We start from the raw sequence: 24,067 nt of genomic DNA on the forward strand, positions 1-24,067 counted from the left end.
TGCCAGGTCAGACTCACACTTGTATGATATATGATTAAAAGTATTTTTTTTTGGGGGGGGGGGAATTGCAAAATCCCGTTTAATTCATATTTGAAAAGGACAATTGCAATCCATTTTAAAAACTGAGATGTCAACATATCAGTTGCCATCATTGAAAAAAAAAGTTTAACATCTTATGAAAAGCAAAAATTAAAAGTAAAAAAATACTAAGATTGCTGTCCACATATCTACTGACAATTAGTTTTTACAAATAAAATAAGTCACACATCTTGTTTCAGTCTTTCTGTTTCAATGTGACACACTCATTAAAATGAAATAAAACGGCCACAGGTAATTGCTGACATTCGCTTTATTTTTGCTGAAAACAAACTGATGCTGCTGTGTGTTATTCGGTGCTGACTCATGACTGTCAATATGTCGAATTTCACCTCGCGTGGCCCAACCAACTCATTTGGTGCCACTGGAATAGTGCCTGAGATACAAACAGGAATACAACAGAACCAAAGATCAGAAGATCCAGATTTGTTCCTGTTCCTGCTGACCATCTGTTCCAGGGGCAGATATTTTGCCATTCAGCTTTGTGGCCGTGACCGATAAATGCCATTTTTTAAGTGGCTTGTGGTACAGTGAAGATTGAACACTAATACACTCCAACTCGCAAGTGACTGAGAACAGGAACAGGAACTTGAGTCATGCAGTGGATTTATGATACCAAATCTGCTCACTGGATTCTATTTGATTTTCATTGTTACATTTTAGAATGAATTTATTAGAATGATTTCCGGATCGTTTTATTGTTCCTGACTTACTGGTCCTGTTCCTTTTAGAATGATTTCCGGATCGTTTTATTGTTCCTGACTTACTGGTCCTGTTCCTGCCAACTCTGCCCAGGTGCCTGGCCGTGACCAATTCATGCCAAATTTCTCTTGATGGCCTACGGGGCAGTTCCAATTGTGCCCTTTCAACAAGAAGTTGGAGTAAGAACTTCAGCCATTCTGTTGATCTCTGATGTTTCCTGTGCTTGCTCGATACAATTTCTTTCCTGTTTTATAGGGATTGCATGTCTGATCTGACTTCCTGTTCATGTCAGCTCTCTGTCCAGCGGAGCAGCAGTCTTTTTTTTTCCTTATTGGCCGGTGGGGCAATAACAACCACACCCTACGGATTCTCCCTCACAACAATAAGCGTCCACGAGCAGCAAGAGGAGCTGGCGAGCATCTCTCTGTATAAAAACATCAGGGCGTACACTAAAAACACACAAACGCCGCTAAACGCTCCACTTTGGCCGACTATCGCTTTATCTACACGAGCACGAGAAGAACACAGAAGAAGGGCTTGAAAAGTGAGTGAAGGTCCCTAAAGGCCCTAAGCAAATCCCCTACAAAGAACTTGATCACCGCTAGCTGCTCTCAGTCAGTCCGCTGAAAAACAAACACATAACGCTTGATCCCGCGGATCAGTCGCTCCTTCCAGCAATCAAATAAGGATTTGCAGTAGAAAAAATAGAAATGTGCTTGAAACCACCCCAGCAAAAAAGTCCTTGCAAAGATCCAAATTAGCTGTAAGCTTTTTGTGCTTTTTTTTTTTACCGGCTACTAACCACAATCGTTTCAGTTTTTGGAGATGGAAAGATTTCCAAAACAGCCATTGGAGTGGTCCTAGTTGGAGCACATGTTAATGTTCTTGCCATCGGCGGCATCTTCCACCAGCGCTACGTGGTAGTCGGTGGACAGCGTGAAGTGTGACACGCAGCCCAACAGGCCGCCCACATACTGCCTGTTGGTGTGCAGGGCGATCTCCTTCATGCCTCCTAACACACACAAACACACACAAAGCAACAACGTCATTCTTAACATTCATATCTAGATGGCCGTATGAGTAGTCACTGACCGACATATAAGGGTCCGTTGATGTTGAGCTGTCTCATCTTGCCTGGCGACCGACCCGTTCTAGCACCGTAGTCGTCCACGGTCAGCTTCCCGGACTGACCATCCCTACATGTGCCAAACAGATTGTCAATTAAGTCATCATCCATCCATTTTTTAATCCGCTTATCCTCATGAGGGTCGCGGGTGTGCTGGAGCTTATCCCAGCTGTCTTCGGGCAGTACGCGAGGTACAGCTAGAACTTGTTGCCAGCCAATCGCAGGGCACACATAGACGAACAACCATCCGCGCTCACAGTCATACCTAGGGACGATTTAGAGTGTTCCATTAACCTGCCATGCATGCTTTTGGAAGGTGACAGGAAATCTGAGTACCCAGAGAAAACCCACGCAGGCACGGGGAGAACATGCAAACTCTACACAGGTAGGCGGGAGCCGGAATCGAACATTGTATTGCATTTCTGCACTGGGAGGAGGACGTGCTAACGAGTCAACCACTGGGCCACCCCAATTAGGACATCCATCCATCCATCCATGCATTTTCAGCACCGCTTATCCCATGCAGGGTCAGAGAGATGCTGCAATCTATAACACCTGACTTCGGCTGGAGCACTAGACCATGAACGGGTCACCAGTCAGTCGCAGGGCAAACAGAGACAAACAATATTTCACACCCACATTCACACCGTCACAGAGTGGGAACCGATCCCACACTGCCCGCACGCAAGTCGGGCGAGTATAACACTCCACTACTCCAGCAACTCAATTAGGTCATCAATTTAGGAGAATTCATTAGTAATAATGAATTTTTAAATTTTACAAGGTTATTCAGCCAGTTTGTACAAAACTAAAATCATAATCTTATGAAAAGAAATGTCTAATTTATGAAAATAAAGTTCATAATTTTAGGCCAATAAAGTCTCCTTTTAAAGGAATTAAGTCATAACAATGAGGGAATGAATTGTAATATGCAGACGGAGATGCCTGCACATATTCAGCCGCTCACGTCGGTCAGGGCAGTTGAAATATGACTTGTTATAGGCCCTGAAATGTTCCTAAAAGTAGGAATAAATAATGATCACGGTCTTGAAATGTCTTCCTTTGTGTTGCTACTTCACCTGACAGCTTTGACTCTGTGCCACTTCCCATCAGTGAAGGTTCCGTTGACCACGATGTTTGCTGCACCGCTGCCTAGGTTATAACTCCACCAGAACGACAACATGTTGACAGTCACGAAGAGTAGAAGAGGAGTAGGACTAAATTGGCTGTTTCTGTTCCCCGCTACCTGAAGATGAGCGCGCCGCCCTGCAGCCCCAAGGACAGAAAGTCACTGTTGGCTCTCATGGGTGTGTCTCCTCTCCATAGCAGCAGGCCGTCCCCGGCACTGCTCTTGAAGCGCATGAACACGCTGTTCCTTGAACCTGATACCCTTCAACACAAACAACACACTTCATAGGTATAACCAAAATTTTTGAAAACAAAACAACCTTCAATTTCTAAGATGCGACAAAACATTAATGGTGCATACATATGTGGACTTTTTTTTTTTTTTTGGAATCTTCTCGGTGCACAGTACCAGTTTTAAAAGTTTGGAAAACTCTTCAAATTAAAATGGTCTCAAACACTCTGAGGGTCAAGAAAGTCAAGCTCTTGACTCTTGAGAATAAAGAGCTGTGAACTGGAATTTATTCCAGGTCATAAAGGTTCATCTAAAGACAATTTAGAGTGATCAATTAATCTGACATGAATGTTTTTGTAATTTGGGAGGAAAAGGAAGTACCCCAGGAAAACCCACGCAGGCACGGGCATGACATGCAAACTCCACACAAGAAGGCTGCGGCCAGAATCGAACCCTGCACCTCTGCACTGTGACGCGAACAGGCGAACCAGTCGCCCACAGTGCCACCACTTCATTTCATAAAAATACAATTTAAAAAAAATTGGATTCCAAAACATTTTAAAATACGGGAAAATAAAATATAATTTAAAAATTATTATGTGTAATGAAAACAAGAAAATGAAAATATATTCACATTGATTATTTTAAATGTATTTTATGAAAAAAATTAAATATTAATGATTAAGGTATGATAAAATGAATGAAAAAATTAAATGAAATCATTTGAAAAAAATTATGATTAAAATCAAATGAAGTCCTTCAAGAATCTACTGGAAAAAAAATCAAATGAATGAAATGAAAATCAAATCAACTGAAAAGAAAATCAAATCAAACATTTTGTGTCCACTTCATTCTGACCTTTTGAGGATGTCCCTGTTGTCATAGGTGAGGTAACTGCGACCCATGAACTGTGGGATCTCGATGGCTTCAGTTACGGCTGGAACGGACAAGAAGGGAAAACGTACACTTACTTGTCATGACCATGCGCGCTCAGTGGCAGCACCAGTACATCACAAGTTACTGCCACATATGTTGAAGGAAATAATATTTGATTATTCAAGAAGTGGAGCATTGCAGATGCAGCATAACTCACTGTTCAAGCAGTAGTTTCCACATTCTGCATGAAAAAAAACAAAACAGAGAAGACGCAGACAGGTTTAAAGGATTATTATGTGTGCTACGTGATGTCATATTGACTTTCATAAGGATGGGGAAAAAAACATTTAGTGGTGGACAGGAAGAGGAAAGCTCATCTCATATGGTTCACGGCCTATGAGACTTGTGATGCCTTCAGGGACATGCAAAGGGGGTGGGCAGAGAGGGCGGAATCAACCCGAGATGGGAGCTCGCAAACCCACTCCCTCTATCATTCAGCAGATGCATATCGACCGTGAAGTGCAAACTTTTATGTCCGTCCACAATTTTTTTTTTAAATGGCAAAATGAAAAAAAGACTTACAAAAAACAAAATAAAAAAATTAATAGAAATAAAAAATACAATTAACAACTGAAATAAAAAAGGAACAAAACTGAAAAATAATACAATCTCAAATGAAAAATTCAGTGGAAAAAATTAGAAAATAAAAAAAAAATCAAACACAATTTTAAGTGATGAAAGAGAAAAATAAATTGTAGTATGTACAGATGCAACCCCTGTCAAATGGTTGAAATCAGTTGGAGAAGTGCTGCCTTCACGATCACTACCATGAACATTCGATTAAAACATTCCACTTGGAAAAGTGCAAAACCAAAGCAAATCCGATTCCTCTTTGTCATGTAATGACGGAACTAAAAGTTAGCGTGCAGCCAACGGACCTTTCTGGCAGTGTCTGCCGTCGTACCCGAGGGGGCAGTCACACTCGTAGGCGTCCCACTTGGGTCTGCAGGTGCCACCGTTGGCGCAAGGGCTTTGCACACACGGGTGATCCGAGTTGGCCACGTTGACGCCGCCTGCCGAGCCACTCGTGATGGCGATGGTGTGATCGTTCAGGACCAACTAGGTGGGCACAACGTGTTTTTTTTTTTTAAGTTGGCAATTTTTTATGGCATAAGAACGTCCAAAACAACATGTTATTTGCCTGCTTTGCCACGAAAGTTGCAACAGAGTGTTTTATTGTTTTGAACGTCTTCATGCACTTTTATGTCATGCAAGGCAACTGAGCTAAGAATGAGAGTATGCACACTGTCTGGAGATTGCATGTTGGAAATTCATGATGATACCTTTTGAATCGTTCCTGTGAAGGGCTTCCTGACGTCCGCCGTCCTCTTGGTTTTGTCATACTGCACTACACCACCAATGTAAAGTGCTGAGCTGCAGTTGATTTGCGTGAAAGCCCCCTGCACACACAATCAAAGTACAAATTCAGTGTGTGTTTGCGACTCAGCAATGAGTTGAAGGAATCATCCAAAGGAGTTTGTCTGCCCCCTTGTGTTCAATCCTGCAAATACCTCAGCAAATCCTTCCACTGCCTTCTGGCTGTCCACTTGCAGGATTCCGCTTTTCGCCGTGCGGGACACCCTGAGCTCGTGCCACGCGTCCATATCAACCTGCTCTTCACTCCTGAAGCATCATCAGTAAAGCATGGGAATGTTAGTGCAAAGATGTGTCAGTCACTACAGCGGACACGATTGCGCGCAGCGAGCACAATGAATGATAGTGTTGACCACTAGGTGGCAATGTAAGTCAGGATAAAGGAGCTGCCACTGTAGTGACTGAACTTTGACATCAAAACTCAATTCTATGGAAAAAAAAAACCATCAATTGAATCACTGTCTACTAAACTGCAGTACCTGATTTGCAAAACTGACATCAACATCAGAAGATATGAAGAAAACTGCTTTTGATCAGCTTTCCACTTTACTGATCAGTGCACATGAAAGAGTTTCCCACTAGGTGGTCATGTAGAGAATGACAAATTCGATTTCACTGTCTGATAAGCGGGTCATAAAATGAATGTCAGGATGGATGACAGACACCATTTTGACCTCAAGTCTTCTGCATATACAGGACAACATCAGGACAGGATCTAAGGGTACCTCAAAACAGCCCCTCCAGAGCCACAGTCGAATCTGAACTCCACGTATCCGTCCAGCAGATTAATAGCCAGGAAGTCGCCGCTGTCGTCGTCGTCGCTGTACAGCAGCGTGCCATCAGGCGTTGATGGGCGGAAGGTCATCTCGAACTCCATGAAGGACAAATAGCTCTGGGTGGGCTGAGGCCACGGCACCACGGCATAAGACAACATCGTCCCATTGAAGAGCGGTGAGAACAGAGAGAAGCCTGGTCGGGGGAAAAAAAGCTTGAGGGGGGCCTTTATTCTGGAATCAGTTTTTTTTAAAATCCAATAACAATAAATTAGTAAACTAAGGCAAGAAAACTAAAAATGAAATGTATGTTTAAAAAAATTCTGTTTTACATTCCATTAAAACTAAATTCCATTTTAAATTGGATTATATTAAAATTGAATACAAATAAAATGTAACTAAATTAGTAGTAAATTAAGGTTATGTGGCAGTTTCATATACAGTGTGTAGTGGCTTGCGAACGTGTTGAGTTCCCTTTTGGACCCTTTGCCACATTTCAGGCTTCAAACAAAAACATTTTTAAAAAATGTGAAGAATCATTACCAAGCGGGACACATCCATCCACCCATCCATTCATGTTCCCATCCGCTTTATCCTCACAAAGATCGCGGGCAAGCTGGAGCCTATCCCAGCCGTTTTCGGGCAGCAGGTGGGGTACACCCTGAACTGCTTGACAGCCAATTGCAAGGCACACAAAGACAAACAAGCATTCACATTAACACCTAGGGACGGTTTGGAGTGCCCAATCAGCCTGCCACGGATGTTTTCGGAATGTGGGAGGAAACCAGAATACCCAGAGAAAACCCAAGCAGGAAGGGGGAGAACATGCAAATTCCACACAGGAAGGCCGGAGCCAGAATCGAAACATCCACCTTTGCATTATGAAGCCGACGCGCTAACCAATTGACCACTCAGTGGGACACATTAAAGACACATTTTGACCCTCGTGTGTGATAGAATGAATGGAGAAAGAAGAGTGGTCTCACTGTCTTCGCACAGTGCTCCCCTGAAGCCGAGTGGACAGAGGCAGATAAAGGTGTCGGCGCGGTTGGCAAAGCACACGCCGCCGTTACCGCAGCCCACCACGTCGCACACACTGTCGCTGCACTCGCCTGCAAGCACACGCACAAAAGCGGCAATGTCGAAAGATCTCAGATGCTACGCCGCTTACGTCCGCTCTGGATGTACACGATGCCGTCCGCCCACCTACGTCGGCGCCGCTCAGAGCTTTGCCTAACGGCCACGGTCTGATATCGGTGGCCTTGCCGTTGAGGCTCAAGCTTTGGATGCAGCCCACAAAGCCTCTGCCGGTGCCTGTCGCCTTCGCCAGCCCGTAGGTGCTTGGAGCTCCGCCGACGTACAGCGGCGAGCGGAACGTGATCTTGGTGTACTGGCCCTGGATGGCAAAACATACTTTGTTCTCACTTCTTTTCCACGGGACATAATGTACATCCACAATGTTGTGGTTTGCAACAGTTAACACTTCAACGTCACTTTCTTACACTCTTTTAATCTCATGGTGCGGTCTATTTGAGGGAGGTTATTGGTGTGAAGTGGATGACACACCCAGAGACTAATTGAGACACAGCATCAATTCAAGGGTCCACGAGAACCCATATTTTGCATAAAATTGCGATACAGTCATTGGCTACTTCATTAGGTATACCTGCAGCCTTTAAACATGATCAGACTTGGTACTATTACCGAGGATCGACCAGATATGGGCGTGTCGTTGTCCAGTCGTAACCAGCCGCTCGTGCCGTCCCTGAAGACTGTGACCGTGTGCCACTGACCAATGACCACGCGGCTCTCGCTGACGATCTGTGCGGCACCTGTTCCGCAGTTAAACCTGCAATTAAAAATGGTTGCTTTTGAACAGGAAAAGAAAGAAAATAAAAACTGTTTAAATTGTTACATCTGTACAATAACGCTGTAATAATATATAAAGCCACTAAAATCACAATTAAATAACAATTGATGATAACAATGTAAATAATAATAATAAATCAACAACAGTGACTTATTAGTATGTTTGATATGTTACAATAGGGTTATAATGTTGTAAGAAAAGACTTTTCACACCGGAAGCCCTGCCTGGCACAACATATTCATTTTCATCCGGGCTCAGGAGCAGCAATGGTGCAAATATTGGTGCTCAGACGGGAAATCAAACAAGTGTCATTTGCGTGAAAGGCATCACCATATAGCACTGCACTAACTGTGCCAGAATGTCATGCTAGATTTAGACTCTAAATTATTCAAGGACATAGTAAACCAGTAGTGCTAAAGTTTTCAATTGAGAAAACAATGAATGACTTCTCTTGGTATGTAATAACAGTGTAACAACAGTGTAATAACTATACAAGAAGTAGACTCTATAATTCCCTTTCCTGTGGCACTAATAGTAGTACAAGGATTCCTTGAGTTACAAGTGCTCACTTTGGTCAATAATCTTGCTCTGTGATGTGAGCAAATATGTGACTCATGAATCCGTTTCAGAAACTCAGACACTAGATGGCAGCAGCAAACGTCACAACTTCGCTGAGAAAGTGAAAGTACAGGTAACTTGCGTTTAGTGCTCACACTTTACATTTTCTCCACAGCTATTTTGCCATCTTTCTTTATGTAACCTCCTAGAACAGTTTGAACTGAGAGGAAAAAGCGAATGATGTGATTATTACATGTGAAGATTACATTTAAAGGAAGATATTGTTGGAAATGAGCACGATTCCAGAGGCAAAATGTTGCACAATGTTGGATTATAAAAACTAAAAGCACCTCCAGCTAATATTAAACATATTGTATCGCGTGGCATGGTGAGAAGAGACCTACATGTAGATTAAAGGCATCTGTCTGGTGTACACTTATAGAGCTTGTCAGACATACTGAGCTGGGCAACACCATTCAGACGTTTAAAATCTTAAGCATTTTGAAGAAGTTTGTTTGGAATGCACACAACTAAACTCTAAAAAGCAGCCACGAGCACAGATGCCAGAATCGAAAATGCATCCTTGCTGGTCTAACGTCGCTATTATTGACCACTGGGATGTCATCACCTGTAATGCAGTTTCCCTTGCAGCAGGGCCAAAGAGGTGAAGTCTCCGCGGCCGTGTTCGTTCTCACCGCAGTACAACAGCAAGCCATCCTCGGCATCCGCCTGTACCGCAGGCAAACAAAATGAGTATTAGCCACAGTTACTATTATTATGGTTGTCATGGGGATAAGCCAAAATGACTTCCATTAACCATTCAGCTCCACCTTGAACTCCATTGAGATCTGAAAGGTCTGGTAGGAGTTTTTCAGAGGTTCAAAGGTCATGTGCGAGTAGCCATAGAATCTGGGAAACTTGACGGACACCTCTGAAAAGCAACAGCACAATACAAAAAAGTTAGATTTGTCATCGGTGGAAGATAACTCAACGCTATTATGTTGTTCGATAAGATTTTGTGGGACATCATTACATTGTGCAGGCGTGAATGAAGTGGCCATATGCACCGAATGAAATCTTTCTACAGAGTAGTCAAAAGATTATCAAAAGAAATGCACAATGGAACCATGCGCAAAAATTTCATTACACCACGTTTACATATTTAACGTTTCAATTTTTGTTCTTTTGTGTTTTAATACAGTTTTAAAATTATTTTTCAACATTTTCATTATTTTTAAAAAAAATCCTGTTTCTATTCGTATATTTTTTTAAAACTGGCTTTACTCAAACTCTGTATTTTAATGTTAAATTAAATTTAAAAAAAAAGAAAAATAGTACTCTACAGTAGTGTAAAAAAACGTACCATAATAACAGTGAAATAGAATGTAAACAATTAAACAGTTTGTGAATTATGATAAATCACTGGGTTTTGTGGCGCTCATTGTGTTGTGCGCCTTAGCCACCTGGGGGCAGCTCATGCAGATACTACTACATGTAGCTTTGACGACGAAACAGAAACTGTCTACAATCAGCTGCATTTTTACAGAGGATAAAGAAAATACGCATGTCGGTGTTACATGTTACTGCATGAGTTGCTACTGCTTGTGTTCAAATATAACGTTGTTCAAATTACTGCATGTCGATGCTAATGTCATGAGAATTCATTCTCCATGACAACTTTCATTGCGTGCTAGCATGAACCATTCTAGCATACTATTCGTTTTGTTTTGTGTTTCATGCATTGCATGTATTTTACTTTTTTCATGGTTTTTGATAGTATCTTTTTACATTTTGAATTAATTTTTCACTTCAGTTTTCCACCTTATAGGTTTTTACAAAATGTTTATTCTTTATCGATTATTCACAACTTAGTTTACCTTGAGAACAAGTGTCACCGGCACGTCCAAGGTTACAGTGGCATCTCGATCCTCCTCTCTCCAAGTCTGCGAGGCAAAAGCTGTCAGGCGGGCACACAGTGTCGTCGCAGGTCAGTTGGTACACCCGAGGAACATCGCCCTTCCATGGGGACACGGTGGCAGCGGCGGTGGGCGCATGCGTCACGGTGCTGGAGAGGATCAGCGAGGGACACTTTGACATTGGCATCATTGAAGTTGTTAAAGTTTTAGCAGGTACCTGGTAGTGGTGGTGGTGGTGGTAGTTGTTGTTGTGACCTTGCTCTCCGAGCTGGTGAGGAAAATCAAATCGGAGAAGTCTGGGAAGATGGCAGTACTGGTGGAGGAAGAGGCCGAAGGTAACGTCGCGGTGTTGGGTGGCACCATGGTGTTCATGCGGTAAACAATGTTCTGACTCGATGGACCAGAGCGAGAGCGAAGCTGTGACTTGCCACTGTCTTGGCCGATAGCAGGGAACGGCTTTAGCTGAAAAGCATGTGAAAGTTTTCCCCCAAAAAAACAACACAATCAACACAAATGAATCTTTCCAATTTCATAAAATATGGGTGACTTACTTCCTCAATAAAGATATCATAGTCTGAGTCGTCCACGTCAAAACCGTCATCATCCTTGATCTGCGTATCCGTGAAATAACGTCCGTAATCGCTACTGCCCACGTCTGAGGCTCCTGTCGAGAGAGTCAGAGTTGATGTGGTGCTAAATTATTCAGGCACAAAACATGCAATAATTATGCACCTTTAATACATCAATACACAATAAGAATGACACGCAGATGAAGCACCAAATAATGTCGCAATAATTCACCAGTGGTGTATAATTGATGTACCAGTGATCTACCAATGATGTATCAATAATATACCAGTCATGAAACTGTGATGTACCAGTGAAGCACTAGTGACGTATCAGCAATGACATGCCTAATGTTATGCATCAATGGTGTATCAATAACATTCTAATAGTGATACACTAACAACATACAAGAGGTATACCATGATTGGTGGATCCCGCCTCAGTGATTTACCGATATACATGTGACCACATACTCAAAGAATGTCTTTAAATTTGGTGAAGCAGCATGTGGCTCATAATGTGTCTGTGATACTGAGGCAGCTTATGTCGAATCATCATGGAAGGGGGATTCTGAGACTGTTTGTGCTTAAGGGCTATAGAAATAAATGTGACTTGACAGGACTATGCTGAATATTGTAGGCATGTAACGATAATGGCAATATCGCAATATCAAAATTGCCACCGTCATCTTCATGTTATGATACTAAATGCACGCATGCCCGTCAAAAAAACATGACTTTTCACCCGCTTCAGCCAAACAGATTGAGTAGCCAATAGGAACACATGATAATCAAGGGACTGGCTAAGCTTGTTTTTTTTGCTCACTGCTATTATTATGTACAAAACACAATATTGTCCTTTTTTTATATATATCATGAGAAATGTTCTTTTTTTTTACAATAACATGAGTTTTTATACAGTATTGTGAACTTTTTTTAAAATATAGTCAACCTCCCCACGATACTGTGATTAAGTATCGTTTGATAAGGTTCTAATCGTAAATTATATCTTATCATGACGTTTGGATCATTATATTGCTGTGTTATCATGTACTGCATTCCTCGCAACTACTCAATTCAATTTCGCATCTTTATTGCAAGAACGCAACAAGAAAGACAACTTATTTCCCAGAAACATCCTAAACTTGTGCGTTGATTACAGACAATATATGCAGTGCCAATTCGCTGAACAAATAAACAGCATAATCATTGGCATTGTGAGTATGCCGATGGGCATAGTGTTGAGAGAAGGAGCTTCTAAAGTGCTTCCCGAGAACAAAATGTGTCCGCCTAATGGAAACTCTCCATCATAGGCGCAGCATTAACGCTCCCTTGAGAAAGCTTCCTTATACCAACTAGTAATTTAACAACACCCCAATTCATGTCTCCTTGTGCACTACAATCATAATCAAAGAATAATGCTTGCATTCAACAGCGTTCAAATGCGATCATGAGAGAGTACGTCACTCCAAACTATCGTCGATATTGTAACAGGCAGAGAAATGCTTTTAATCACGAGAAAATGTGCGACAAGTGTTTTAAATCAGCACAGACTGTTTCTTCAAAATGCTAATTGGCACAGCCAAGTAACATTAAATCCTGCATACTGAGCACTGGAACACAGGGAGGGGTCCCCAGAAAACTAATCTGCTGTTGTGCAACAACGCCCCTCCACACACACACACACACACACACACACACACACACACACACACACACACACACACACACACACACACACCACACACACACACCCGAGGCTGTGTGAAGGGGAGCCTCGTGAAAACTATGTCAGTGCGTCAGGCCCACCCTTGTTGTCCATTCAAGAAGCAACATAGTGTGTGTGTGTGTGAGTGAGACAGGCAGAGAAGAGGGTCTGGCATGCCGTTCTTAATCCCATCTGATGAGACTTGAACCTAACCCGCTTTCGTCCCCTGCTGGGAGACCACGCTCGTCCACCGCGCAGCTTCTGACCGTTTGTCTGGCCGCCTTTCCCTAACTGGGATTATTTATTTATTTATTTATTTTAGGGGGGGGGTGCTTTTCAGGAACTTTTTCGTTACCGACATTATTCTATTATAGTATCCCGAATTAAGAAATTTTTGTCTGACAGTCGAAGAGGAGGTGCGTGAAGCTCCCTGCTTCCAATTGATGCCAGAGGCCCACACCCCCGTCAACCCCACCCTTTGCATGCCCCTGTTTGGAATGGTGGTCATGATGGTGGTACTTGGAAAGAAAATTATATTTCCAAGTGGGAAATGGGGAAAGGAGGAGGCGGCGTGAAGAGGCATCTTACCCAGGGTGCGCACCGGGTTGTTGACGTGGCTTGGCGGGCTTGCCCCGTGCATGTTGACGGCTCGGATGACAAACTGGTATTCGGTCTCGGGTATGAGGCCCTTCAGAACCATGGAGTTGCTCTCGATGGGCTCGCGGATGTACGTCCACTCTGTGTCCATTTCCGGCCTGTATAAGACAAGACGAACAAAATAGTCAAAACAAAGTCAAACAAATAAGCTCCAAAAAGTAAATGTCAAGCCCTCCCAATCCATATTTTTCAGAGAGATTACTATTTTTCTGTGCAGGTTTAATCTATTTATTTTTTTATTTTTTTAATGGCTATGTAGCCTTCTTCAACAGTATGAGCATTAGGATTCACTTAAACACACTGGACTCGTGGCAGCCAATCTGACGAGATTCAATATAAAAATTCAGTCTTTACATATATCGTGTATCGGGAAAGGGACCAATATGAGGAGCTGTGAGAGACATTATTCAGGATTAAGATCAAGATAAAATAAGATGAGATAAGATAAGAAAACCTTTATTTGTCTCACAATGGAGAAATTCCCAATTTACAGCAGCAAAATTATGAAGAGGAGAAGTAGAAGAACAAAAAGTATATAAATAAATATACGTACCTCTCACACTTATTTATAAACACGACTGATTTTTTGGCACTTAACCCTTTCATGCACCCGGTAACCTGATAACATAATAAGTTCTTCCACTGTAGTAATCGCTGTCCCCGAAAGGGTTAAAAATTGTGTTTTCATTACTTTAAATGTGTTTGATGGTTATGGGAGGAGTCAAACTATATCAAAATGACAGTAAAAATGTACATAGTCTCTTTAAATCACCGATTTTCATCTGGCAGAGATGAGTTTGGAACATATTTGCCGTGATAAATGGGGGTTCATTGGATGTTTAATACTCCAGGAAAATGTTCTGAATTCTCCTTTTTTACTCCTCTCTGCCTGTCAGTTTCAAGCCTCTGTATGGCGTTGATGTGCGGTAATTTGACCTGATGTCAGTTTACAGTCACGTGTGTGTGTGTGCGTGTGTGTGTTGTTTGTGAAGAAAGAACACGGATTCAGATCAGTTGTCTGCCTGTGTCTTTCTTTGTCAAGTAAAGAGCAACAGCTGCCTTTATGCTTTTTATATCCGATGCCACATCTTGACGCGGTGGAGTCACAGCGGGGTGCTAAGAGAAGAGTGTTTCAAACACAAGCTGCCTTTTTGTCACCGTTGTCTCCGAGCAAACCATCAAGGGACTTTGATGGAAAATGATGTCTGACTGTAACTTGTCTTGGCTCGACATTAAGACAAAGAGGCTCTTTGTCGCAGACTCGAAAAAGCTTTTTTTTTTTTTTCTGTCGGACTATTCTGTTCACACAACCAATGAGCTTTGTCTCAGTATCACACCAAAGACATGGACAACTTCAAATACATAGCACTGTGCAAAACCTCTTACTGTATATTCTACTGTAAAAAAACAACAACAACATTCATTTCTACAAAGTAGTTTGAGAAGAAGAAATTGCACAGGGCAGATGCATGGAATACACTAGACAGGGTCTTCCGAATAACACAGATGTCACTATCACCACCTTTAAAAGCAGATCGAACAACATACAGTATATCTCCTTTGTAAATGCTTATCTTTAGTAGCGTGGCTGGAGTGTTGGAGACTGCCACTGACATTGCACATGAGGGACGGTGGACGATTAAAACATTTATTTCTGGTGCTGCTGGTCTATAAATCGCTGAATGGTTTTGGGTTAAAGAAATGGAATATAAACCCATCAGGGCCCTGAGGTCTGTGGACTCGGGTCAGTTAGTGGAGTCCAGAATTCAAAGCAAACATGGTGAAGCAGCATTTAGCTGTTATGTTGCACGCAAATGGAATAAGATGCCGACATACGTCAAGTCAGCCTCAAATATAAATGCTTTAAAATCCAGGTTAAAAATTAAGAGTATGCGCTTTTTTCATACCTATTGTATGATTGAGGTCTTTCAAAGCATTTTTAAAATCACGGTCCCCAAAATCGTGTTCTTGCACTGTACATTCTGTGAAGTGACTTTTATTTCTTTCCTTTGCTTTTAAATGTCTTTTGTTTGTAAATGTTTTAAATGTTGTACTTTTAATTATGTGAAGCATTTTGAGTTACCTTGTGAATAAAATATGCCGCATAAATAAAGCTGCCTTGCCTACAATTATATATTTTAATCAAAAAAATGTCTTGAATTTGTAATTAATAAACAACACTTTATCCAATACATGCAAAATAAATACTGTCACATACTAAAAAAACAAGAGTGAAATTGAACTTGTCAAAAATATTCAATGATAAATAAACTTTAGATATTACAAATTGCCTCATAAAAAGTTTAACAATAATAATAATGCACATTATGTAAATCAAACAGTAAATATAGCATATCCCACAGGGGAAATGCAACAAGAGAAGCATTTTATCAATATGTATTGATACTGTTATCTAAACTAACACACAGAACGATGTCCATGATCAGTGATGGCTCACCTGATGTAAGCAACCAGGAAGTGGAGGACAGGCGCGCTGCCCTCGCTCTCCCCTTGCTGCCACGACAACGCCAACTCTGTGTCGGATATCGCCACGACAATGGGCTTGGTCGGGGGTGAGGGCGGCATGCACGTATCTGTTGGCAGATGATGAATTCAATAAACCATGATAGCATCAGATACATATCTCGTTTGTAATTTTGTCTTTTTAACCCCCCCCACAACCCCACCCTCACCATGCAAGGCTGTGCCGACGTCTCGAGGCATACTGGGTCGACCCTCACCCGCCCAACCGTAGGCACCAACGCTCACTCGGTACTTGGTGTTGACCTTTAGGTTGCCTATATCCACATCCTTCATGATGTACAAAGGAAGCGTCAAACAAGATGAGCGTGTGGCAACGAGATTGGGCTAACTCCATTTTTGTCACTTTTAACCAAGATATATCAACGTCCCAGATTTAATTGCAGCCATAAAACTTTGAGTGATTCAAAAATGGGTTCAGCTCATTCTAGTTCTCAGTTGCTCAGACAAAATGTGACACATACAAAAAGGAAAGGTTACTTACAAAGTTTGCCTGTCCATCAAATTGGCCCTTTGGATTAAAAACAAAAACAAAAAAAACACAAGATACTGTGTTACTATAGAGTGCTTTAGTCAACAGTCAATCAGCCGCTTTTAAGTGTTGGGCTAGACTGCTCAACCTGTCCCTTCTACTGCGGGGTATCACATTGTGCTTCTTTTTGTGATGTCAGACTGCAGGCAATGGTCATCAGGTAATGTTTCATAGTGTTTCTTTTGGTGCAGTTATCAGTTCAGTGGTGGGTACATCATTCCCACTTTGATACTGATATCAATACTTGCACTGTTTAATTGAACATGGGTCATTATCATTTTTGATATTTTTCAAGGGATGGGGGGTGAGCTATCCATCCATTTTCCGATCTGCTTATCCTCAGAAGGGTCGCGGGGGGTGCACACACTCACACCTCTGGACAATTTTTGAGTGTTCAATCAGCCTGCCATGCATGTGTTTGGAATGTGGGAGGAAACCCACACAGGCCCGGGGAGAACATGCAAACTCCACACAGGGAGGCCGGAGCTGGAATTGAACGTGGTACTTCTGCACTGTGAGGTCAACACACTGGACCACTGGGCCGGGGGGAGGGGGGGGGTGGGGTGAGCTATTTAAACAATATTGTGTTTTCACAAACAATATTTTAACCCTCTCATGCACCCTGTAGCCTGATAACATGATACGTTGTCCACTGTAGTAACCCCTGTCCCTGAAAGGGTTAATGTGCTTTTTTGGCGGGAGTGATTGTTTGTTCATACAAGAAAATACATCAGTGAGAGGGCATTGAAAAAAATGGCATGGTGCCATTTTATTAGCATTAATACCTTTTAAGCATTTTATATTCACCTGTATACTTTGTCCATATTCTGTCCTGGGTATTTAATTAATTATTCATTCCAAGAAAAAAAAAGATATCACAAAACACTTAAAGGTCATAAAAATTTGAGGGGGAAAAAGTATTTAAATTAAAAGTATATCCATAGAAAAAAAAATTTAATGGGGAAAAAAATCAATAACATAATTTTTAAAAACTTGAAATAAGAATATCTGTGCCATTATTTTTTATCATAAGCAGTATCATTACTGGCGACACTGGCCTTATATTTTCCTGATCGATCAAGCGGATGCTTGATGCCAATTTCTTGAGCGCTATGACAGAAGCTCAGAATAATAAGGCTGGCATCAAGCGCCAAGTATCCAACAACACTGCAGCTCTGCTAACCATTGCTAGCAACAAGAAGGACTCACCGTAGTTAGCATATCCAAACTAAGAGGGACGTCCATTACAGAGGCCGTACCCAGGGTACGGCCATTTTTCATTTCTGTGTAGAATACCTGAAATACACACAGGGAGATCACCGAAACACAAGAGCAAAAGCCTCTGCCAAGGCTTGAATCAATGTGGGAACAGTGTCAAAGAGCTAAAATGAGGTTTTGTTTTAGTAATTAGCAATAAGATATCGTACATAAGAAGTAACACAGACGCTATGTTTAACTGAGTTGTTTGGAAGCTCGGTGCAGCCCGCTGACTAATCCTCTTAGTGCGGACATATGGTCAGGGCACACACTGATTCACTCTTTGTTAACGGGTGACGGCAATTAGGAAGGACGCAAAGAAGGTCAATTGGGTGAGCTACAATTAGTGTACACAAACAAATACTCCGTGATACAGGCATGATAAGCATTTAATTGACCGTTACGAATTGCGTCCATTGGGCAGAACTGATGGTGGATTAATCGCATCTTAAGTATTATGCTAGCGTGAAAACAGGAGTTCAGAACATTCAGCATGAGACAAATGAGAAAGCATGAATGAGGCAATCAAGAAAATAAGAATGATCAATATGTGCACAAAAAAGCACAAACCCACGGACTCAAATCCAGTCGGAAAAATGAAAAGCTAACCACTGGCCAGCTTGCTAGCCCCAGAAGCTAACATAGCAGTCCACGTCTTCACTCTGTGCTTTTTGTCAAACAATGCTAACGGATGCCATGCTAATGCTAACACACAGAGTTCATCTTTTGATGTTGGCTGAAATGAGGTCAAGTGAGGCACCATTTCGGTGCATGGCACAGAGAGCTCAGCCATCAGAGGTCTGTTTTATAAAAACATGGTGCTAAATGGGGAACCCATTCAATTTAAAAAAGCAATTGGACGCCTCAAGGCCACAGTGCCGCGTGGATTCCATTTGACAGACACTTTAAAAGCCACCCGCGCGACTGGCTCGCATTGACAAAACACACAATAGAAAAGAGTGGAAACTGTCACCTCTTTTCTGCTTTGCAGTGACGTGAATGGCAGTGCAATACTTTGGCTTTTTTTTTATTTTCTTGATTTTTAAAGAGAATCACATGCATATAGAAATTTAAGAGCAAAATCAAATATAAAGACATTTGAAATTCATTATTTCAATAGTGCAATGATACTTAAAGGAGAAGTCAAGTCAAAAATGGTCTTTACAATAATATGCTCTATGCGCAGCACGGTAGTCGACTGGTTAGTGCCTCTGCCTCACAGTACAGAGGTGCAGGGTTCAATTCTGGCTTCAGCCTTCCTGTGTGGTGTTTGCCTGTTCTCCGCATGCCTGCGTGGGTTTTCTCTGAGTACTCAGGTTTCCTCCCACATTCCAAAAACATGCGTGGCAGATGATGGAACACTCTAAATTGTTTCCGCAACACTTGTGAGGATAGGTCGATTGAAAAAATGGATGCATGGATGAATGTTTTATGTGCCTCAAGAGTCTAAACATGGCATTCTGATTAGGATTGTGTTTGTGGAATATGAGTTAAGTAATTTTTGGCTTGACTTCTCCTTTCAAAGGTATATTGAACCTATTCAAGAACAATGTATGTATTTTTATTCATCTAGATTTTTTTTATTACAGTGGCATTTTATATTTATTTGAATTTGAGTTTAACTCGTTTGCATTGATTTACCAAAATGTTTAAGTATTCAGGGTATTTTTTATTTTCACTAGGATGTAGCCATTAACTTTCATTTGATCATTATTTTTTATATATATTTTTTAATTTAAAGGCATTTCTGGTACATAAAAATAGACATTGTTGTTTCCATAAAATGCATATTAATACATGCAAATTATGTTCAGTAATTAATTAGATGATGATATAAGTGACTATTAAATAGTCTTGTTCAGGTTATTTATTATATATTACGTCTTACAATTTTGCATTTTAATGAATTCATTCATATATTAATCATCTAGCCTACTGACTTCAAATGTAGTTTAAAAAAAAAACATCAATCCATTTACTTTCTACACTTCAGCTCAATAAGAATTTAAAGGCCGAACACCAGAAGTGCAGTTTTGCTTTTTTGGGTTTTTTTTTGTTTTGGTTACATCCCCACGGAACGCCACCTGTGGTGTGGACCATGGAACAGGAAATAATATAGTAAAAAAAAAAAAAAAAAAAAAAGGAAACGAGTGGCAACCTTGTATCCGGTGATGGTGCTAACATGTCGCCGCGGCATCTTCCATCGCACACTGATGGCACTGCAGTTGACGCTCTCCAACTGGATGTCCAACGGGGGACTCAGACGATCTGGAGGGAACCAAACAGGCAAGGACATCAGATTGGGAAACAAATCAGGAAGTAGAAACCTAAACAAACGTAAACCACTCAAAAGTTGACTCGCAGACAAGCAACAACAGAGGGGGAGAATGATGATCACCTTTCTTGACTTCACTTGGCTACGGTAAGGAAGCACAATTTATCCAAGAGGAGATTATGGGGCTGCTGCAGCAAAGTGAAGACTTCGCCATCTCGAGTTCGGAATCCTCAAAAGTAACATCAATTATTCTGTGCCCAGTGGTTCATGCACACTTTGATCCACTCGGTACCCCACGTTAAGCAGGTACTATTCCTGGTTCCTGGGAGTACCTGCTTTCACATGGGCCAAATAGGTACTGAGACAGTTTTGCTTTATTTCTGTCTGACTTCCTGATACTGCCACTTGGGCATGTCTTTTGTCGACAATATGGAACAGTGCTTCGAGTTGCCAAGAAAGCAGTGATGGGAGTATCACTCTTTTTATTGGACAAATAATTGTGCCCTCTTGAATTCGATCTTGCAACAAAAGCACACAAACAATCTCGGGGTATTTTGGGGTGGCATTGTAAACACATCATATAGTATGTTCATCAAACCAGCACCCATCCAACAATCCATTACTTCATTGACCACCCTTCAATCATCTTTCCGTCCATCCATCATTCATCCAACCATCATCAATTCATCCAACAACCAATTTACTATCCTCCATCAATCCATCCATTCCACATTAATCCATGATCCATTTATCATTCCATCCATCCATCCATCCATCATTAAGCCATCATGCTTTCATTCATCCATCAACCCATTCCCCCACCCATCCATCCATTCGTTCATCATTAGTTCATTCAGCATCTATCCATCCATCATCCATCCATTCATCATCCTTCCATTCTGCATGTATTCATTCATCCAAGCAGTCCTCCATCCATTCAGGTAATGGCAGGTCGCACATGCCACAGAGCGACTCGTGCCGCTTGCTCGGCTTTTACTGAGGAGATCAATGGTGGGCTGGTGGGGCCTTAAAAGCACCAGGATGCCATTTTAATGAGCGTACAGTGTTGTTGTGCAGCCTTGATATCTCAAAGAGGCAAATGTCAGCATCGGGACAAAGACTTCAGTTGGGAATCAATAAAAAGGTGGAGAATGGTTTCAGCCCAAATGCTGAAAAAAGATTGGATTTTTCTTCAAAGCAAATGATGCCAGGACATCGTCTGACAACCTGTAACGAGGTTGGTGTATTTGCCTGGTTTCTATTGAGTGCTATGATATGTGGGATGTATTTTGACAATTGACACTTTACTGTGGTTAACTTTTTCTTCTGCTTGTATGACAGACAAAAAAGAAAAATGAAAGTGTAGTAGTGCACAAGAGCGGATTGTGTTCCACCTTAGAGGGACGAACGTAAAGTGCTTAACGTCTTTTTATACTTTTGCGACAACAAAATCAGACGGCAACCAGCACATCACAATAGATTGTGTCAGACATTCCACTGTTGTGCCCAAGGGTCAGTGCCTTTGTTAATGCGAATGCAAACATTGACATGACTGATGTGGACTGACACACCAACTCCCCCTCGTCAAAGACCACCACTACACAAGACCAAATGTCAGCAGGCATGGACTGTTTGGCGAGAAACCGACGCAACAGCGCGTGTTAGGTGCGCGTGTGTGTGTGTGTGTGCGCGGCTCACATGCAGCCTGAGGGATCGAACGACTGGGATGTGATGGGAGGCGAGGATGAAGTGGACGGGCTGACAACAAGAGGAAAATGTCTCGTTGATGAGAAAACAAAGAAAGCAGCCAGCGTGTGCCTCGAGGGATACATTGTTCTTGTGGATTTATTACAGATAATTTAGGCACCTGTAGAACAAAACATTAGGTCCACCTGATGGAAGCTCAATACAAGAGCTTTAACATAAAAGTGTTTACTCCTCTGCAGATGGCAAAAGCATCTACTGAGGAGGAGAGCAAACAAATTTTGCGAATATTAAACAATTTCAGTAGAAAACAGTAGTTGAGCATTTTCTTTTTTTTTTCACGGATTACTAATATGCCTTTATTTTTCTCTAACCCGTGATAATAAAAACACTAATAGTAGAGTAATAAAATATTATGGGATATTTAGTAATATGTATAAATAAATGGCTAGCTTCAGCAACAGGTGGGTAAAATACAACACCAAGTAAAATCTGTATTACCCAAGTTAGGTCAAATCTAAAAACGAAAACAAAAATAATAATTCAAAACCTGATGTGAAAAGTAAACATATGTTTTAAATCAGCTTTAAAAATATATTTAAGGACACAAAGCCATCTCTGATTACAATTACAATTGTATATATATATATATATAAACGGAGCGATCTATTAAAATCAATAAAAACTGACACAGGACCAACCCCAATTTGGGAACCCTGGCTGAAGTGATGATTGGGGTTCCATTTACATGAAAGAAGAGGTTTTAGCTAAGGAACCCGACGAATATGATCCTCCTGACCCAGCATCTTACTGACCGGCTCTCCTGGCACTGGACCTCCTGGCGACGGAGCTGCGAGGGGCCAAGCAGCAGATCACAAAGAAGACAAAGTACAGGAAGAACGAGGTCCGTGTCCGTGTCCAGCTGCGGCTCGCCATCGTTCCACTGCTCTTAAATACTCATCGTATACACGCAGCCCGAAGCGCCACCGCTTCACACGGAACCAATACTACTAAGAATACTACGAAAGTCGAGGGGGGCGGTGTTAGGGATGACGCGGCGTCCCAATGGACGAAGAGAAGACTTGATGAGATTAGGGTCCGAAAGATCAATTCGGGTTAGGCACGTCACTGCGCGCGCGCAAAAGGACAAGGCGGTTTTCAATGTGGGGGTGGACACACCCGTGCGTAATGCGCGAGATCGACGCGCGATGGGTGGGCACGCTAGGCGCGCGTGTGTTGTATCTTTCTTTTTTTCATTTTCGGGTGGCTCGTGCGTCCCCGACAGCAAACGACAACCCAGGAGCGCACGCAGCAACGTGGAGCCATTTAGAGGCTAAGAGGATAACGAGCGTCTAATCCGCACACACCGCAGGCCCCGCACGCAGATGGAAGCCACGCAGTCTTGACCTACACAAGCACTACACTACGATAGCCCACAGTCAATACTCACTTGCCCCCAAAAGAGCCTCGTTAAAATAACAAAAGAAGAAAAAAAGACAAAGGTTCGTGCACTTAGGGGTGGCTCTTAACCAACACGTTAAATAGATACCATTACATAAGCCTTATTATTGTGATTAAATTCCTTAAATAAAAGTTTTTAAATTACAGAGGGAATGAATGTTTTCACAAAACACCAAACGATATCGAATAACATTTTAAATATGTTTTAATTCAAAATTTAAATATATAACTAGTTGAATACATTCATAATAAGGTGAATTGTTATAAGTAAATATAATCGTGCAATACGAATATTAAATCCCAAAAAAATGATACAAGTATTTTTTCTAGCCAGTGCAATTCTTAACTTTCAAATGAGGGAGACATAAAGGCAGTAAATAGCGCCCACCGGTGGCAAAAAGTGCTCCTGCAATGAGTAATTCAGATTAAATCTAAAAATTAAAATCCTAAAATCTACTGTATTTTATAACTTGTATTTCAAATTTTAGTGTGGGATACTTGATTATATGTGATAATACCCGTTTCTGATACCTGTTTCTCTAGTTCAGCAATAACCTACTATTGCATCGCTAATTAATTGAGAATGTGACATTGCTGCACGATCCACGCGATTATTGCTTAAGAGGTCCACCTGACAGCTTTTGGCTGCACAACG

At 41.6% G+C, this 24,067-nt stretch overlaps 1 protein-coding gene across 1 annotated transcript; it reads right to left on the minus strand.

Moving 5' to 3' along the window:
- Positions 1–331: 331 nt before the first annotated feature.
- egflam (EGF-like, fibronectin type III and laminin G domains) lies at positions 332–23,122 on the minus strand. The gene is made up of 25 exons (XM_086112137.1): positions 22,767–23,122; positions 20,131–20,240; positions 17,925–18,011; positions 16,668–16,694; positions 16,336–16,453; positions 16,101–16,236; positions 13,574–13,740; positions 11,263–11,375; positions 10,929–11,173; positions 10,673–10,860; positions 9,626–9,726; positions 9,424–9,524; positions 8,072–8,216; positions 7,574–7,763; positions 7,354–7,479; positions 6,320–6,563; positions 5,732–5,843; positions 5,504–5,620; positions 5,099–5,279; positions 4,378–4,401; positions 4,143–4,221; positions 3,171–3,314; positions 3,004–3,087; positions 1,891–1,994; positions 332–1,810 (listed from the first exon to the last, which is right to left on the minus strand). The coding sequence occupies exons 1-25, from the start codon at positions 22,885–22,887 to the stop codon at positions 1,659–1,661; spliced, it is 3,216 nt and encodes a 1,071-aa protein (XP_085968263.1). The 5' UTR covers positions 22,888–23,122; the 3' UTR covers positions 332–1,658.
- Positions 23,123–24,067: the final 945 nt, after the last annotated feature.

Source organism: Hippocampus guttulatus, chromosome 5 (assembly GCF_054856545.1).
Source record: "Hippocampus guttulatus isolate MCC_2025c chromosome 5, RoL_Hgut_1.0, whole genome shotgun sequence".
Classification (NCBI taxonomy): Eukaryota; Metazoa; Chordata; class Actinopteri; order Syngnathiformes; family Syngnathidae; genus Hippocampus; species Hippocampus guttulatus.

Bases quoted from the DNA above. Each gene is read 5' to 3' on its own strand.
- egflam (XM_086112137.1), bottom strand. From the start codon at position 22,887: ATGGCGAGCCGCAGCTGGACACGGACACGGACCTCGTTCTTCCTGTAC. The intron at 20,241-22,766 runs GTCAGTAAGATG...GGTTCCCTCCAG, and splicing joins GTCCAGTGCCAGGAGAGCCG to ATCGTCTGAGTCCCCCGTTG. The intron at 7,480-7,573 runs GTGGGCGGACGG...GTGTGCTTGCAG, and splicing joins TCTGAGCGGCGCCGACGTAG to GCGAGTGCAGCGACAGTGTG.